At 33.4% G+C, this 21122-nt stretch overlaps 1 protein-coding gene across 3 annotated transcripts in view; it reads right to left on the bottom strand.

Annotated features, from left to right (window-relative positions):
- Positions 1 to 10755: 10755 nt before the first annotated feature.
- LOC111050641 (probable G-protein coupled receptor No18) overlaps positions 10756 to 21122 on the bottom strand; it is a 251319-nt gene continuing 240952 nt past the window's right edge. For all 3 annotated transcript variants that reach the window (XM_039420825.1, XM_039420830.1, XM_039420839.1), the window contains one exon: positions 10756 to 12541. In XM_039420825.1, coding sequence (XP_039276759.1) covers positions 12330 to 12541 — 212 coding nt within the window. In that variant the 3' untranslated portion in view covers positions 10756 to 12329. The remainder of the gene's footprint in view (positions 12542 to 21122) is intronic.

Raw genomic sequence — 21122 nt, 5'->3', positions numbered from 1 at the left:
AGTAACTGTATCTTTTTGAGCTGCTCTCCTATTTCTATTAATTACCTCCCAAACAGCAGAGTTAAAATTGGTACTAGTTGTTAATATTTCAGCTGTTTTTTTACACTTAGCTTTCCTCACTTCTTTTGCATAGTTTTTCTTTAGACATTTGTATTTGACCTCACTCGGAACATCCCTCACTAATTTAAATTCCTCATAAGCTTCCCTAACAATATTTCTTTGAGTAAGAATATCTTCAGTTATCCATTCATCTACTTTGTTCAATTTACTTTTTACTTTGACTTTTTTTATCGGACAGCATACACTAATGTGAAATCTTAGAGTATCAATGAATTGCTTATATTTGTAATTTAGGTTACAACTGTTATAAACACTACTCCAATTTTCTTGAAGCAGTTCCTGCTTCAAACAATTTATATTTCCTAGCTCATATTGCTGAATTTCTTTCACAAAAGTTTTTTTTCTGCTTGGATTCTGGCCCTGCAACTTAACATCTAAAATTTGATAGTTATGATCTGATAGATCTGAGCTACCTAACCTGACATTACAACCTTCTATATTTGTGAGGATATTATCAATAATTGTCTGTGAAGTTCGAGTTACTCTTGTATATTCGTGGACCTTAATTTCTAAATTATTCATATTAATAATATCTCTAATATCCTCTGTCATTTTATCCTGCCTGGCAAAATCGGTATTGAAATCTCCTACTACTATAACATTTGTGAAACGAGCGTCACATTATAACATTTGTATGGAGCAGCTCACAAAATTTTTGCCAGTCTCCATTTGGTGACCTATAGATACCTTACACTGCTACCTCGAATCGATCATCAATTTTTAACCTTAGTCCTGTTACCTCTAAATCCATCTCAACAGAAAATCTCTTAACAAAATCCAGTTCATAAGTTTGGGTATGTTTAGCATTGCTAGTGAATATACATACACCACCACTTCTATGAGCTATTCTACAAAATTCTGATCTCAGTGAATAGCCTGGAATCCTAACTTGATTTATTTCCTTTATTTTTAAGCCATGCTCTGTGAAAATAACAATGTCAGGATCCTCCTGTTTAAGAAATACTTCTAATCTGTCAATTTTGTTGCGAAGATACTGAATATTTTGATGATGAATACTAAAAACCTTACCATCTTGTGCTACTCTATCTCTAGCATTTGTAGCTATTTCCCTTTCCCTGTTTTGAGCCAATTTACTAAAAAATCGTTATTTGTTTTTTTGACTGTTTTTAAACCAGAGGATTGCAAACGGCTTTCAATCAGCTCTGCCAATCTATTACAAAAGATTACTTTGCCAGATCGATTTAGATGCAACCCATGATTAGTGAAGTTATGTCTTTTCAGCCTTTCATTTAGAAAACAAATTATGAAATATGAAATCAGAGAAAATCAGAAATATGTATTATCTGATTAAAGCTCGGACTTCGACTCATAAGCCCACCGAGATTATCTTTTAGACCCGAGCTGAACCTTCGTTGGTCTCATAAGCCCAACTTTTTAATCCTCGGGCTTATCCCTGCGATAATTGCCTTTTACGCCTCGGCTCAGCCAGACCCGAGCTCATAAAGCCGTTTAGACCGCAGCGCAAAAACCGGTTATGAATCCTGGACTATTAAACCCGGAGCTCATAAACCGGCCCTAATTCTTCAATTCATGAGAATCTTTCTATTCTAGAGAGATATCGGTTCATAGGTCTGAGTCAACCATTTGGTACACAAATTCTTTCAAAATTATCTTGAGAATCGATAAAACTGGTAGAATCGTGGAAGGGTAATTTTGAGTTTAATATAAAGGATGATATCCTTGATTCATCAAGGATGAATACTACCATGAATATTGCAAGCCTCCAATTCATTAATTTCCCTCATTTTATTTGCTCCCATTTGGTATCACTAAATATGTGTACAGGGTGCTCTGAATAAATGTGTCCATGAGTCTGGGCGTGATTCCTCACATCAAAAGAAGAAAAAAGGTTCTAATTAACAAAGATCCGAAAATTCTGAATAATTAGCCTGCAACGGTTTCCCATCAAGAGTCATTCTCTCAGAAGTTTCGTCTCAAAATAGAACTCCATTCAATTAAACGGGAGCAGAATCAGTGTTTTACTCAGAGACGAGAAAAACTGTGAATTTTGTTGATATTGGGCGACATTTTTCTAATCATGCTTTATTGTCACTGTACATGGTCTATTGTACGACTTAACCCAGTACTCGATTGCAGACCTCTTTGAAATGTCAGAATAGCAATATTGACAACAAAGGAATTATTTTTTGCTATCCAATTTGTCATCAATTCTGCTTCCAATTCGTGTCAGAGTTGTGTTGTTTCTGTGTGTGAGTCAAGCCTTCGTGATACACGAGAAATGCGAAACGTTTTTGTTATCTTGGCATCAGTGAAGCGCTTATCAATTACAAAACTTGGAAATTCACGCATGCAGTCAAATATGAATGAATAATCTATTACAAGAATGATCGGAATGTAATCGTTACGGATAGAGTCAGCCACAATGTTTCCACTGACATATGAGTAGCTGCATTCGAATGACATCCAAATACATCAAACAAAAATCATTGGTTTATTTGATGAAAACTGTTACAGAAAGCAAAATTTACTTGCTTGACACAAAAAATTATGAAGCTCCCTTAGGTAGCAAGCCCATCTATTACACTAATTTTTTGTATGTAACAAATACAAAATCTGTTTTCTTGAGCATGAGCAATGGTAGTTCGTTCATATATAGCTCTAGATTTGTAGATTATCACAGGAAATTCGTACAGGTTTACGTGATATTCAATTTGAAAGAGGATGATTATTATAAATCCAATAGACGTTGGAATTGTGCGGTCAATGTTCTCTTGATTGAATGAATATTTTAGGATGGACTGGTCTCACTCTATCAGGTCTGCTCACTAACTGATATTTTGCTATTCAAATGAAATTTTTGTTCATTTACACTTTTTAATCAACAATTTTCAATGTGCCTCTCTGTTATGTTATAGAGAGTGGGCTAATTTGATAAAAGTTTTTTGGTGCATGTCTCAAATCTACTACTTATGTGAATTGTCACGTTATTTTTTATAGTTAAATAACGATTAGCCTCCTGCTTGGCATCAGTCGGTAGAGCATGAAATAGTTTAACAATTATAAAAATTAGGTCGTGGTTTTAATAGGATACAGTCTCATAAAAATCTATATAGGCCCAGATATGAGCTTCCACAATAATTCTGATAATTCATTAAAAAATATATAGATATAATACTTATCCTATAGTATTGAGGAATAAAAATAAATCGCACACCATAAACAATTTGATACATATATTAACAAATATTGCAAAAAATATATAGAGCGACAAAAAATATATAATATAAGATAAAACAATAATCGAAATCAATAAAATATCACAGGCTAAATACTATTCTTTAAATTTTATAGCATGAAACGTTACCATGTGCTTTTATTTTTATGATCATATGCATTTATTTGCATGTAGCTGCGATATCAGCTTGCCAATACCTGTCGACTTGGACAATTCTATTTTGAATAGATTTTTAGGTCAGCATGATAAACTGACAAACTAGTATTCCAAATATATATATATATATATTAAATTCTATAGTATCTAATAGATTTCTTTGTAATAAATATATATTTTATCTCAGGGTGCGAGATTCGGCACCTGAAGGAATAAATAGAGCAATTCATCTAGTGAATCAGAGCTACAACAAACTATCGCAAATTATATTGCAGAAATTAATGATCATATGAATATGTATTAACAGCCTAGATTCTGTACTTCTTTGATTGATAGATCTTCCAATATATGAATTGATTCGTTACTTTTCTAATAAAATACCTTTAATACTACATTTACTTGTGCAAGTATATTTTACCAAATTCTTAATTTATAAGAAAACCCTTTCGACGAGCTAGCTTTGATTCTTATGTAATTTCGAAGCACTGAGGGCGCCCTATCACTATTTCAATATTTTTCACTCACGTGTCGGAATTTTCTTATGAGCTGCTGATGTCGATCCAACTCCTGGTGGTCCTGGATTATTGTAGCCGGAGTCGTCTCTTCCAAGGGGTTACAAAAATTATTTAAAAATGACTTTTGCTTTATAAGAGCATCACAAAGTCTTACAAGAAATTTAGTAATTCAATTTTAACTTTGAATTATTACAAGATATAGCAAGGTATTATGCTCTATAATTTTTAGTGACCTCTCATGGTGGAAGTCGGCAGGCGAGTGTGGTTCTCGTTTCTCAATTTTACAATTCTCATTTCCGATTTCTAAATTTGCATAAAATTTGAATATTCTAGTCCTCCGCCATTCAAGGCTCAAATAGACTGTATTAAAATATTAAATTATTACTTATGTTATATATTTAATAATTTCTTTGCCTTCGGGCCATATCCAAAACATAGACTATATAACAATTTTATTATAAATTCTATTTATTTGTAGAAATATATACAAATATTTTTGAATCGGCTCACTATTGCCGCCTATCAATTGCCATTATTTGATTGGTGCATGCAAATTATTACAGTATTCATGCGCCCAGCAACCTCCTACTTCCTTAATACATTTAATTATTTTTATTGGGTTTTTAAATATGCTCTCTACATGCTAAGTGATTTTTTATAGGTTATTAGTTGTTTCATACATTACAATAATTAGCCACGTGAGACCTTTAGCTCCTCAAATTGCATACTGCCTTGCCACAACAAATTTCTGCCAAGGTGTTTGGTCAGATTCTACGTTGTATGGCTCGGTCGATCGTTAGGTCGCCGATCACTAAATGTTTATGCCTAACCTCAATTTTCAATATTTTTTATAATATTATATATTGGCAAATTTTATTTCCATTTCTCTTAGGCTGTTGTACAGTTTAGCCAGGACGTCTGATATTATCTAATCTTTACGTTATCTCTTTGGCGATATTAGCCAATTACTCCACTTAGACCTATAAATATTTCAGCTAGGGATTTTTATTCATCTATCCAAATTAAAATATGTTACAGAATTTAATTGGAATTCTAAGGCTTTCAAATGTTGCTTTGGCCAACTTGGAATAATTATTTGCTAGAATGCGCTTTCATCAGTAATGCAAATTGCAGCATAAACTGCAAAATTGAGGAGTCTATCAAATACAATGAAACCCAATTTTCATAAGACAAATAAAAGCTGTTAACTTGCCGTAATTAGTATAGGGGTAATGATCGCTATCTCAAAATCGATTCGTTCACCATCAAATACTTCGTTCAACTCTTACCTGAACAAGATCAATATGCTCCATGCTTTATGAACAAGATACGATATGCTTCCCTTTAGAATCATAATATTATCACATATACAAAAATCATTGATGTACTTTGACGAACTCCCTCAATGAGGAAAATATTATACAGAACACTATCACTGATTACTCAACATATCTGAATTAATATACTATTATATAAATCTATATTCTCAGTTATTAGATTATCATACAACATATAAAATGATATTTAATAACTGAATAATAAGCGATATAAAAATTTATGTTAATAATGACAACCATCTTGTATTTTTCAATTATGTCGGACATTTTCTTTGTTTCCATCATCAATATTCTTATTCGTCTTGTTGTTAAAAAGAGATTGAGACCATTAGCAAGTCTCTATCTTGAAGTAGTAATGAAAAAATCGATTTTATAGTTCTAGCTTGTTACCTCATGCCTATGGAAAAACACACCAGAAATCATGCAGGGTTTTCTTTGGAGGGCGCTAGAGAACTCATTTTTGACGTACAGCGCATGAAGATATATCGTTCCAAAGTTGAGAAAACGCTCTAAATTTTATAGATTTGAAATTTATCTGTATCTCTTGCACAAAAAATGTTATAATGGAATGAAGTTTGAACAAATTTAGGAAGAAAGTTTTTTGGGCTTCTGAAGGTTATAACTAAAAAACTATGCGTTTTAAAGGAAAATTTATGAAACAAAAATTTTAGAGGAAGATTTTAAAAATATTTCAGTTTGAAAAAACTGTTGAATATCTGGAACGGTTATTGAAATACAAGCTATATAGAAAACCCCTGAAAACTATGGCGGTTATCTTGTTTCCGAGGTGTTTGACTGTGATTTCGACTTATCATCATCACGATCCTTATTATGCTAGACCTAACGAAGAAATTGAGACATCTTTCACGGCTGTTACTCAAAAATGACTACGGAATGACATTTGCGCCCGGACTATAATATATCTTCGTCATGATTCTACTGTTTTTATAGTCGAAACAAGTGAAAAGATAATCATTATTTGGGATCATACATTGATATCTCTAACACAACGAAAACATTTTTTTTATGAAATTGTCGAATTTAATTAGCGATTTTGATTTCTCTCGTTTAATGTTCTGCTCACAGTTTTTGCTGCATGATTCGGTTGGCGGATTGACTCGAAAAGTCGTTAGCATCCAATTAAAAGTTTAGCTCTCAATAGAATATAACTTTCAGCTTTGTACTGCGAAGCGAACAAGCCACTCAATTGTTGAAAATTTTGGGGTCAGTTTCAATTGTTATGAGAGAATGAATATTACTTTTAGAAGCGAGTTGGCGTGAAAAGGTTTCCTTGAAAAAGCTACGGGAACAAAACCGAGAGCTTGATATTTTCAAATGAAACTCAATCCAAATATTTACACGTCACACATTCTTCACACAGGCTTTGAACTTACTCTGGTTTTGGACCTATTTCTAATCTCTGTATTATTTTTTCATTGTATGAAAACGATATGCATATGATTAAATTGTGAATATTTACATTACGTAGAACTGCTATTGACAATCATGTTAATTTATTGTTGATAGGTTGATTTGACTCGAGACTTGGGAATTGAATATTATTCTTATCAATTGTCATAAGTAAGATTTTTGTAAAATGAGTTAGGTTTTAGCCTATATGTTCTATGTCGATGTGGACAATGCGTAATAATTTAGAACAGTACTACAAGCATTGTAGTTTAATATTAAGGAATAATACCAGGCATATTAATGAATGATTATCAATTTTCAATTTATCAACCGTATAGGATTTCTAGAATTGAAGTTTCTGAGTATTTAAAGGTTATTATGATCTTCAGTGCCGAATGAGGTAAAGACAACTCCAGTAAGTACTATTTATGTACCTAAGCCAGCGCACAAACCTAGGTTTTGCTGTAATTGTCAGATTGAAAATTAGTTCAATAGTCTTAGTTTTAGTTTGAGAGTCTATATGCTCTATGTCGATGTAGACATAGAACAGTTCATTTGTTCCATACAGTTCATTCGTTCAAAGCAAAGAATATAGAATTGGATGTATTATAGGTAAATTGGAATTGGTTCAATACAAAATTGTGTTATGGAAAATTACAGTAATATGGATAGGATAAGAAAATAATTGTTCTCATTAGATGGAGGAAGATTAATGTGACAGATTTCTATAAAAAATATTCCACCAATTTTTGCGGGAAGCTCCACCAAAAAACAAAAATTATGTGACTAATATTTTATAGTTTGACAATAATTATTTCCTGAATCAATGTTAATACATCTTTATCAATGCTAATAGAATTAATAATGGAAAAAATGTATGTTGATTTGAATCATGTTATGTAGTTTTTGCTTATCTATTGTTTCTATTGTATTCATTGTATTGTTTTCTATTTGATGAAATAAATTTGATTTGGAAATTTGAAGTGAATGAGTTCATAAATGATGAGCTGGATCTTCGGAAATTCCAGTTTTCCAGTTGACAAGCAAAATATTCTTGATTTATTTGGATAGACAAGTTTTTCAATCACATATTAAGTTTCCATCATTGGAAAACGTGAATGCTCTTGATGAATTGATAATAGAGTTGTCCATAATTTTCCTAAATCATATTCACACATTCTAAGGTGATTCAAAATAATGGAAAGCAATACGATGTTCATCCTAATATTGATTCCCTGTTTCTTTCTTCGTTAAGCTCAATCAGAGTTTGAAGAGAGAGCTTCAATCAGATTTTGATCATCACTATTGTATGAATAGTATGGATTCAATAATATTCTCCTTGATCTGTCTGCAATGGGGAATTGATCTAAATGCACGGGATATTCGTGGGGAAGACAAGCTGATTGCTCCTAGGGAAATTCAGGGTGAGAGTAATTTGAATATTTGAAACTGTGACTAACACGTTTTTGTCGATAGAGAAAGAGAGCGAATTGAAAGAGTCTTTCTAATGCTGTTTAAGCCTGTGATAGGATTGGCACTAGCGTTAATATAGAAGGAAAATGGAGAAAATATGCAAATTCTAACCACTACATCTCTTTCCACGCCTGCAGCGAGGAAAGATGAAGCAGTTTAATTCTTTCTCACCCTTTTCTAATTTGGATGCTTTCCTCGTTCGTTTTCAGTATCTCCCTTGTAAGTACTACACAATCGTCTGTAGCTCTCTCATTACAAACTTGACAAAATAGTTGAGAATGGGATAAAAACGATTTTCGACGTGAGAACTGTTTATTAATTTGTATAGAGAAAGATTAAAAATTGGATACTCAGATGAACTGTTGAATCTGTGAACCTATTCACAGTTTCTTCAGCATGTTCAATATATAAAGTAAAGAAGTGGCTAAAAGGGGATGAACGTTTTGTGAAGGAGCCGGTGGTTGGAAGGGGGAAAACCTGTCATTTGCATTCTGCCCACTTCGCAACAATTTCTTCCAAGCAAGGGGATCAAAGAAAATCGTCGGTCATTTTTCCAGCTTTAGAGGCAAGGCTACAATTTCTAGTACACTGTTGACACGTGAGGCTGCGCTGTAAGATGCAAACGAGCATTTCGATGCAGTATTTGTCGCTTTCTTATCCTTCCCATCTTCAATTTGAAGATTCTGATCTGACGATCCTTGATAGCAATTGATATCTTTGCTACATGTTCACTCCGGAAATTGGATACCTCATATATCACAGAAATCAACACGTAGAAAATTCAACGGGTGCGAAATGCATGCGTGATTGTGGATCTAGATCAAAACGTGACAGGATTCTTGATGAATGGTCAGCAACAACTATGGATCGTCTGAAGTCTGGAAGCTTTATTGATTGTATTCATCCTACTACACTTCCTCTCAAATTAGCATGATCCATGTTTGAATCATTCATCTAGTTACGATGTGAACTAGAGTTGATATCAATTTTTAGGAAATTGTTAGATATAATTTGTCAATTTCTTATCTCCACATTCAATTCCTTAAAGTCGAATTGAGGGAATTCGAGTAGTCCAATGAATTGTAAATATGAGAAATTGTCATGATCAATAAAGTTTAATAATTTTAATGATTATTAAAACAAGTAAGTTGGCAATAGGAAAATCTCTATGAGCCTACTCCTATTATAATCAATATAGTTGTATGAGATTCTAATTGGGAAGGATTTAGAGTACATCATGATACATTCATCTGAATTATCAAATTCCCGTTGAAATTCGACATTCTTGTTCTCCTTTACATCATTATTCATCAGAGATGTAAATGAAAGTAAACATTTGGAATTCCAGGTAAGTATGGTGGCATCAATGCCTATATTATAATATTCATTCACAAAGTATCAATATTTCATGAACATGAAGGATACACACGATACTAAAAGGGAGAATTTATTATTTCTATATTAATCCACATTAAACTCTTTTTTAGAACCATAATCTTAGCAAATACTTATCAAAGTATTTACTTAGAGTATATCAAAGTATTAAAGCAAATACTTATATAAAGTATTGTTGACACTTATCCATTAAAGATCATTGTATCAAATTGCCCATTGAACATATTTCAAACAAGAGACGGTGTTATTATAAATCATGACAATAATATCCCTCATCTGTCGAAAATGATGAATTCTCTCACTTTATTTTGGGAACATTATCATTCGTGACACTACTCTTATTGTAGAAATTTTCTTGTGCAGTGTTGCAATCATTTGAGAAGAATAATCACAACCTCTTGATATTGGAATTTGTAATAACAGATTTTGCCCTTAGAATAATTTCAAAAATGAATACTTGACTCAATTCAGCTTCCTAGATCCTAGAACTGAAACTTGTTGTTTTTCTCTTGATCAGAGTAGTTGTTCTTCTGACAGTTTCTGAATGAACCAACTCGCTGACTGATGAGTCTATTGTAATCGAACAGTAGTTGCCAACACCTTATATCGAGACAAGTTCCAATTTGAATACTCATCTCTGGTGAAATACTTGACTGGGAGAACAATCAACATTAATCAGAACAATCTACAAGCTACAAGACAAGAAGCTAAGTCATGTATTTCATTTAGTTTATATCAGTGTTATACAGGTGACTGAATGTCAGTATAAGTTAGGATCACTGATAAGCTAGACTGTTCCTGAATGACAATGAGTAGAGTTTGAATATTATCAGCATTGTGAATAAATTGAGATAAAACTTGTATGGAGCTAGTAACTATGAATACTTTTTCAATAGATGTATCTAAATAGCAAATCGAAATAGCAATTGCACACAGTGAGAAGCAAGGTGTGAATCACAATACTCTCACTATAATTCAACTACTGCATGTAACAAATGTTTTTTCAACGATTAATAATGTAGACAAGGTACAATACAATAGCTTGGAGATCATAAAGTGAAATATCAATAAATTTTCTTCTGATTGGAAACTTCAAAGTGAACATCAGCTCGTGAAATGAATCAAAAGCAAGCTTGTTCAACATAATTTATTCTTCATTGTTTACAATAAAAAAATGTACAAAACCCTCTTAAATAAGCCACAAAAATGGAACTGTATTGAAAATATTATGCTCAATATAGTAGATTCTAGTTGTACTTTGAAGGAGCACCTATATAGGCCTAGTTTATAAAGATTCATGGTAACTAAAAAATCACTTGTAATGCATAAATATTTCTAAATTCACTTACAGACACAGCCAGAATTGTGCAAAATGAAAAACTTGCAAAATAGTGAATTTTGAATTTTTCGAACTTGATAATAGGTTTAATAGACAATATGGAAATGTTTACTTTATAACTCTCAATTGAAACTACAGAATCAATAGGAATTGCGGATTTATTATAACGATGATTAACACGGAATAAACTGAGATAGCTGGATGGTCAGTCTACCTTATTTATCATATGAAGAGTCAGACATGAAATTAACAATGTAAGAGTCATTCTCTGTCAAATCATGTCATATTGAGAAAATAGCATGCAATTTTTAGCATGTTCTTGTAAAAAATAGATAATACATACTGATTCAGAAAAAATCTGTTTACTCGATGTTATTAAGATTCACAATACACTGTACATTGAAATGGAGATAGTATTTTTTAAGTAAGCTGTACTGCATTTAATGACTAGATATCACTCACTTCCAGCTGCAAAACTCATCTGCACTGAAAATCCACGATTCAATAATGAAATGAAATCAGATAAAATTAATTATTGTTCCAAACATTGATCTTAATTTCTACCAAAGCATGCTTCAATGAACACAAAAGCACACTCACTTTAAAATATTTATACAATCTATGACAATTGTAACATCCACTTGACACAGTTAAAACACCTGAAATTATGATATCTGGGTTGAATATAAAAATCAACTCACGTTACATGTAAGTGATGGCCGTATGATTAATATTTACGGAAAGTATAAAGTGGGTTGAAATTTCCTCTTCGGGAAGAAGCGACTATTAGCGTGTTACAAAACGATAGAGGAAGTTCAATATCAGAGCTTCTTCTTATTGAAAGGAATGACCTGATCTCAACTTATTCTCAAAACATTACACCATAATCAATCACCAGTTTATGAACTTCGTTTACTAGAAGATAATCTCAAGTCGATTTGTGCAACATAGATATTTTTTACATCTCTGTCACTATAGCACAATGGAAGAGCTTCATCTTATTCATATTTCACGGGTTAGACATCAGGGCCTGTTTTCAGAGTTACAGGAAATTGAAACAGCTGCAACACTCACTTCCGCACTGGATGCTAATTAGGAACAGAAGTATCATAAAGCATGACTTATCGGATAGGAAAATAAAGAGAGTCTGCAAATCTACCAGCTGAATTGGTAAAGTTTTGTACAATGAACACGACGGCAGGAAGGTCCAGCTTCCAAGTGTGTGCCAATATATTTATGTTTGATCTGAACACCAACATTTGAGTCTTCCAAACACGTGTCTTGAACAACTACAACAGTTTGTTTGGCGTTGCTTATACACAGGAGTCGTTGAAGCAGACCTGTCGGCCAGTGTGATAGGGTCGACATCAGGGCCTGTGGCACTGCAGGTAGTGCGTGGTAGCGTCTCGCTTGTGTGTGTTCTGACGCGAGGCACTGTTGCCTGCTGTCTGCTTCCGCCTGGCCACACGCTGCTGCTGACGCGACGTGCAGTGCCTGAGCGTCAGACGCCAGAACGCCAACCGAAAGTCGGGGCTGTAGAAGGCGTAGATGAACGGGTTGATGGCCGAGTTCAACCATCCTGTAACAAATGAAATTATTCAAAATATTATAGGTTCGCATTTCTTTATCAATGTAGATTCTGATTGATTTATGGAATACTAATCTGAGAGTAGCGTCTGAATTCTTTTGTTTGATGATGGTTTTGATTAATTTATTTGACATCAATATGAGAGAAGCCTGAATTCTTCCGGTCCTTATTAGTTTTTTTGTTTTCTAGAGTAATCTGATTCCTACAATAGCGCCTACTACTCCTGTTGTACAGTACTCATTTTTCATTGACCATTGATCAGAACAAATACAGGCTGAATTCAGAGGAGTGGTTAGGTGCGTTGTCTTTTCATCCAAGTTATCATTTAGATGAGAATTTTTCCATGCAAGTATTAAATTTATATTGTATATTCAAGGACGGGTGATCGGTTGAGGAACTTCTTCACTAAATAATATAATTTTTGAATTGAGATATCGTTCCCGTTGGCTCGGAAACTATTGTTCTTTTCATTACTCATTCTCATCCTTCTCATGACCCATGCAAATGCCTGGAGGCTATGTGAACATCTTTTTCTTGTGAGATTTTGGTTCCTATTGGAATGAGAAACTGTACTATGATTTCTCTTTAGCTGGGTTCAGACTTACGCGCTATGAACACAAACCCAACTCATGCTCATCTCAATTGCTCTTCAATATTGTTTATTTCAACGATCCATAAGGAACTCAGCATATGAGACGCAATGACAATACTATTTAATGGAAAGGTGCGTACAGAATTTAGGCGTCACGAACACGCACATTTCACTTTTCGTCAGCTGATGCTGTATACAGAGTGTTTCCAAACTTCTTACCAATATTCCAGGGCTTTGTTCCAGGGTACGAAACATAACATATCTGAATATCATATTTAAACTGTCCGTAAGTCCTTACTTACTCACACAGCCGCCATTTTTTCCAGCCACCATTTTTATGATATTCGGATGCGTTTCTTACCCAGGATTAATGCCCTAGAATATTGGTAGGGGGTTTGGAAACACTCTGTATAATTTATATAGCGAGCATAACATCAGCTGATGAAAAATAAAATGCGCGTGTTCATGGCGCATAAGTCTGTACGCACCTTAATGCACAGAGAACGTGCAAAACTCCCGTACAAATTTTAGCGAAACGCTCTGTTCACGATCACGACTTCGCAAATCCTTTTTTGAGAATCCGTACTCAACTTCAAATTATTTCTTTGTTCAAGTGTCAGCCAAAAATAGTGGAATCGACTTCTTGTGAGCATTAGATCCTAATAAAAATATGAATTTCAACTTTGAACATAAGCTCATACTCGAGCTACTGATTCTATTTGCCTTTAAAAAAAGTTTGATGTGTCTTTTCTAGTGTTGGATGAATTCAAGGATGCAACTTGAAGAGCCACTGTTTGCTTCTAATGATTATTGTCTACCTGATTTTCATTCAGCAACTTTCCATTCAACAACAAATAATTAAGGCTCTCTGCTCATTCTCTGTCATGTAACCTATGTCAGAGGTATTTATTAAACATGAAAAAACATTTACAATATGGAAAAAAGTCCTTTACATACTTGCATTAATTTCCTTAAACTATCGTATAGCATCCCACTATAGAGTCTATGTATCGGGATGCATTCAGTCTAAATTCTGAATATAATATTTTAAATACAAATTAATTTTTTCACAATACATCGATCTGGGCTATTTCTACCAATTGGATACCGTAAATAGCGCTAAAATTAATAAGAACTAATTATCGTAGTAAAAGAAAAGACATAGATAGTGTAAAGCATTGTTTAAATAGAGCTCAAATAGAATGCAATATTAGTTGATAATATCTGGACACCGAGTTTCGCTCGTTATTTATTTATTGATAAACAGAACTCAATTTTTTAAAATGATTGGGGAAGGACTAACAGGCACAGCCCAAAACTGTTTCTCCCCCGAATTTTGATTTATCTATACACTAATATTTCAAAAAGTGAGTTATGTTCCATACACTTGAATTCAGGTCAAATTTTCAGTCCAAATATTTCAAAACATAAAAGTTCTAATTCAGATTGTTTACAAATCAAATTGAATAACAAAATAACACTCACTAATCACTTGAAATTGTCAAATAATAATCAACTTTGAAAATTATGATATACTCTAGTTTAGGAGGATTATCATGACGTCATGTCAACAAATCAGATTATGTTGATCAAATCGATTGAATTGTCCAGCTAGATAAAATTTCTCGCTGATTGATACTTTTTTTCAAACTTTGAAATGTTCATTCCCATTACTTCCACTGATAATGAATTAAAAATTCTACAGCCTATATACAGTACAGATTTCTGACCAAAAGTTGTATTTCTTCTAGCAATATACAACTCTCTATCGGTAGATTTAGTGTTGTGCGCATGGTCTACATTGTTTGTTAAATGTTTCTTTTGATGAAAATAAGAACTGTATGTATGTATAGTTGCCGAACGCTCAAAACGTTATAATCTTTAAATAGCAGTTCGGTTGGGAAGAGTCTGGGTCTGTAGTTGATAATTTTTAATTAAGTCTTTGCACTTTTATGAGTGGATCCAAATGATTGTGATATGCACCTCCCCAAATAAGTATTCCATATCTAACAACAGATTCAACCATATACTGTTCTTAGTTTTTGTGCAGGCAAGATATGACGAAGTTTAGAAAAATATAAATACCAGTTTTCTTAATTTCGTTACAATGTAGGATATGTGTTTGTTCCATCGGGAAAGATCATCAACTATTATTCCTAAATATTTTACTCTATCAACTCTTTCAATGGAAAGGCAGTTGCAGGACAAGTTGCCAGAGTGTAATATAAGCTCATTCTGTTGTGGTTTACGTGTAGCAGACAGTGAGAAGGCCAAAAATTTAGATTTTTCTATGTTCAGAGTAAGTAGATTTCTATTCAAACAAAGCATGATTTTTTGCATCTCATACTCTGCCAATTCTAATAAGTTGTTTCAATCCTCTTCCCGAAACATAATGGCTGTATCATCAGCAAATGCTACCATCTCTCCTCTGATGTCCAAGGAGCACAGTTCATTGGCAAATATTAAGTACGGAATAGGCCCAAGCACGGTTCCCTGAGGTACTCCATATTCAACTGTAGTTCCATTGCTGATATGGTCCCCAATCTTAACAGTTCGTTTACGACCTTGAAGATAGGATTTGAACCATTCAAGTACTTTACCCCTGATTCCTATGCTTTCCAGCTTCTTACAGACAATTCATGAGAAACACTGTCGGATGCTTTTGCCAGATCTAAAAATATTGCTAAACATTTCCTGTTATCATCCACAGTATTTGCCAGATCTAAAAATATTGCCAAACATTTCCTGTTATCATCCATAGTATAAGTGACAAACTGACAATTTGACAGCCTGAAAATTGCATCCTCTGTACTTCTACCTACACGAAATCCATACAGATTGAAAGACAACAGTTCATTATGTCCCAGGAAATTCATGACTCGCTTTTTCATGAGTTTCTCTAGAATTTTTGCAAACTTACTGACCAGAGAGATTGGTCTATAGTTACCAATAAACACTCTGTCACGACTCTTGTGTAAGAGCCTAACACATCCTTTCTTCATAACAGTTGGAAAAATCCCTTGTTCAAAACTCAAATTGAATATATGCATTAGAGGTCGTGCTATATTGTATAGTTTGTGTAAAATAAGTTAAGACTTGGCCCTCCATCCGAAGAAATTACAGAGTTGCTAAATCGTGTAAAATTGCAACTTTCTTAAATTTCCAATTCAACGTCAGAATTGGATGTAGAATATCTTCCCTGATATCCTAGTAGTTCTAAGAAAGCTTCAGGGTTGAAGGATTAAAAGGAAATTCAACTTCTATGATAAAATTGGAAACATCGCGAAGATTTGTTTTTCTTTTGAATATCACTTCTCTCAGAATCATGGGGCGTCGTAATGCATGATTATCTTATATCAAATTAACAAGGAGAATATCTCCTTTCTATTGGTGTCTAGATCACTTTTATCCGACTTATAGTTATTTTTTAATAATTAATGATTATGTTCGTCAATGTCGAGACATTTCGAACAGAAAACATGAAATTTTCGACATGCTAGGAACTTTTTTGTTTCAAAACTCTTCTCGACATTTTACTGCATTATATCGACTTTACATATTTTATATGATACGAAGAATAATAATTCTTATCATTTCTGACAATATAAGTGATATTCTTGGATGGAGAAGTAATTGAATTATCAATGTAGTTGATTTTTTTCTCGACTTTTTCCCGACTTTGCTTGAACAAGATTTGAAACTATAGGGTTGTCAGGTTCTGACTGCCTTCCAATTCATACATTACTTTATAATCTACTCCAAGTAATCAATTTTGCAAATTGGTTATACCCTATGGATTCGACAAGTTGGAGAAATTGAAGTATGTTCAAACTCGAAAAATATATATACGGCGGTATCGATATTCATTTTAATCTCTTTTAAATAAGAAACTCAATTAGTAAGGCCAACAGAAATACTCGTAAACGTAACTGTAGTTCTGAATAACTGGGTGGATAGGTCCATGAAAAGCAAAAGAGCCAATGGTTTGCATCTGCGAAACATTTATGAGATGGGGGTGAATTATTCTGTGTATTATACGTCGACTCCATCTGCTCCACTCTTCCCTTTCTACGTTCACTGTACTTGAGCAAGAGTATGTTGTAATAAGCTTCAACATTTATTAACATTCCGGATATAAATTTGTATACCATATCATATTCCTTTCCTAGATAGCTTTGGTGCACTTTTTACTATACTTTATAGTGGTTGCACAAGAAATTTATGCTGGACTAAGATGGTCGTTTTCAACTTTCCTACAACATATACTTAAGAATACCTCGTTATTTTGTCTCTATTGTCTATGCGAAGCAAAGAAGGACAATTTTACTACATAATTCGATGCTTTTCAAAACAATGCAAGACATTCTTGTGATATAATGTGATATGTGATATCAAGCAAAGGCTATTGCAGGAATAAAATCAATAATATTTCCATTTAGAGATTTATTTTTACTTTTCCAATCACATCCACTGAAAATGAACTAGAGTGATGCGCCTAAACTTGAAGAAATTGACCTTAGACTTTTCAGTGATTAAAGATAAGAATCAAATGCTTCAATTTTCATTTACCCATCTCTCTATTGTATAACTAAATTTATTATCTCCCTTTTTAATGAAGTGCAAATTGTACAATTTCCATAACGTATAATACATAAGTTAGTTAAAATCTGTGGGTTCTGAAGAGGAGTGAAATTCAGTAACTTCAACTTGGAGTCGATCTGCCTGTACTGTACAGCATTTCTATTTCCATTCCCATTCGAAGAAGTGATGAGTTCCACGAGAGGCTAAATCACAGGGGAGAAGAATTTCTCTTCGGTAGGCTTTTTCATGTTTTTTTTTTCAGGAAGAATATTCCAAGTAGGGATTGGAATCTAGCAGAGAGGCTTATTGGTGGGACAAGAACCCTTCTCGGAAATTAGGGTCTCAAAGCTCTCTCTTGAAGACGTAGATTCAGAAGGGTTCCTTTCAGACCTAAATTTAGCACTCACTCAATCATTGATTATCCCTCATTTGGAAAAAATAGATTTATCAAGTTCATAGAATGTAGCTTCGATTTACGTATAGATTTTGAATGTGACTCACTTATCCAAATTGGTGAACTTCCTTGAAATTCGATGAAAATCAAGTCTTAGTATTAGTATTTTTGAAATATTTCTCTGATTCTGATAAATAAGTGATGTGCTAGAAATATAGAATGTAGTCCAAATTGATGTAGTTGATAGTGCATATTCCATTCCTCTTAAATCTGGTTGATACTGCTCGATTTATATCTCATAGATCGTCAAAAAGCATTCAGACAAACACTTTGATTGGTAGATAAATTGAATGAAAAAAGACTAAGAAATTGTCAATTGGTAGATAAATAGTCAGTAATTAAATTAGAAATTCGAAGTATGATACTTCATTCACGTGAAGATTGAGGTTTACGTGTTGTCTTTCACTTAGTTGTGAAAGATTTTACAGTTTGAAAAATATGAAAATAATGATATTATTTGATAGATAATTATTACAGCCAGAGGCGGATTTCCGTGATTTCATGTGCCTCAATATCACAGCTGATCCAGTGGCATAATGGGATAGTGTGAATGACTGTATAGGATAATAATACTACTCTCCATGTATATGACTAGTCTTTTCCTTCTGAACCATGATCCTAGAAAATTTACATCTACTGCAGAGACCTGAACACAGTTTACATATTGTGAATAGAGAAGAATTGTGAATGTGAGAGGATTCCATCTATTTTACAAAGCTCACAGGATTTGGTTAGGATTCGCCTCTGGTTTATTCAAATTTCTCGGTCACAACAAAAGCTCAGTAGAATACTGAAATTTTGTGGAGTGTTTTGTGCACTGCCCTATCTTTTTGGTCATTGCTGCCTCAATTGCATCGCCGCAAGATGAATTTCGAGATTTAATGCCTACTAATACTCTTTACTTCGATAATGCTCATTCTAATATTAATAAAAAATCTCGACTATCACACCTTAAAAAAAAGCAGGTATCTATTTCATTATTAATATGATAAATCTATAATATACTGGTAATACACATATTGATTCCTTGGAATACATAATATTGAATCATACATGTGTCATGAAACCATAGAGTTCATATTACTACTCGTACATTTCAAATTACTATATTCACTATATTTTGAATGAAGCTTCAAATTACTATATTTTGAATGAAGCTTACAATACGAGGAGCTATATAAGCTTAATTTTCATTCAAATTTGCTTCGCATTCGATTGAGTGCAGCTCAAGCGTAGCAATGACTACCAATCTTATTCGTATTGATGATAAATTAGTTTACAATACTCTAGTCATATAATTTGAATGAATATTCCATGGTCATCATCAACTTCTCAATAAGGAATCTGATTCACCCATTTCAGTGTTTCTAAATCTCAACCAATAATTTTGTAACATACACTCATTGATCCTTCTTTGTTTTGTGTGTAGCGAAGTGATGTGAAAATGTAATAATCCTATCTAGAAAATGTAAACGGCAGCAGAGAATGATGGAGAAGTATTGTTACGTTTTTCTCTTATCACCTAATAATACTCCTAATTCTCTGTTGCTAAATGTAAAACTCCACTTTTATGCGATTATGAGCTTAAATAGAGAACAATTTATTGTCTCGTTCCTTGGTATTTACTGCACTTATTCAGAGCAGCTGTAATGGGCACTAGGTCTTCCCTTATCAGATGAAACATCTAGTTCACTCTGCTGAGTGGGAGTTGTACACTGAGTGATAAATATTTGGCTCGGATCGATATTCTGGAAATGGTGGGCGTAGAGCGATTTTTCATACAGTATTTGTTCACAATCTAGGTCAAGCAATAGCTAGTCATCAAATATTCAGTGTATCTGTTATGGAAAGCACGAATGGAGAATTCTCATAAACTGTATCACTTTTTCACAATACGACAAATGTCTGCTCAAATTATTGTTGTATAGTGTGGTTATCTGGTGGACTGGATATCAGAGCTCATATTTCACTAGATCATCGAATCCAAAATATCATTATATTCTTCGATCACAATTATTAATTAATTAATTGAGTAGAGTACTCTTCTATTATAAATCATTGAATGCGTTATCTCCTAAATCATATTCGATTACGATCATCCGATTACGGGTTGAAAATACACTACATTACAGCATGTAGGTGAATTTAAAACTGAATAGAAGCTTTTCGCAGAATTTCTATCACCCTTTCTATCATTTTATTGTATTATAATTACACAATGTCAGAGGATTCACAATACTTGAGGAAAACTTCGGGTAGTGCAATAGAAAGATCCGGTTCAGTTCCTCTCAAAATAAACTTAATCGCAGTTTCCAAAACGAGCATGCTCCGTTCATCCTGTTAGAGAAGAGCGAAAAATCTGATGCAAATTTTCAGAGCTGCTCGTATAGAAATGTCATTAAACATACACTCTGGCCCCTGGTCCGGATGACATGTAGGTGCTTGGTAAACATGCAACGCAAATGGATAGCAACCATAGAAATTTCGGAAACCCGTTGGAAGTGAAGTTTGCAAGTTGATAAATAATGAATTGCACACAGTACCCGTGTTTCACTTTCCGTATTTTTCAACTAATTCCATACAGGTTCGTTCCTGTGGCTCACGTTCAATTTTGTAACGTTAGACCAATTAGTTAAAATACTCATAATTGAATTACTTCTCTGAAAACGGAGCTTAGGATGAAATTCTGAATTTATTTCCAATTTTTTCCCATCCCGCACATATATAAGCCGATTTTTCAATTTATAATATTATAGATTCTTTCAAATACATATATTATTATCTTCTTGCCTCCTTATCACTATCTTGTGTATTATTATCATCGAGAAAATGGTGTATTCTAATTATAAAAAGATCTTTATTAATATAATTATTGTCATAGATCAGTATTGATTAAATTCATGGCTATCTATCAGGGCAAACCAATGAAAAAGAAAACTAGATTT

The sequence above is a fragment of the Nilaparvata lugens genome, chromosome 1 (genome assembly GCF_014356525.2).
Source record: "Nilaparvata lugens isolate BPH chromosome 1, ASM1435652v1, whole genome shotgun sequence".
Lineage (NCBI taxonomy): Eukaryota > Metazoa > Arthropoda > Insecta > Hemiptera > Delphacidae > Nilaparvata > Nilaparvata lugens.
The sequence above is the reverse complement of the archived record's forward strand: the minus strand, read 5'-3'. Positions and strand labels throughout refer to the sequence as shown.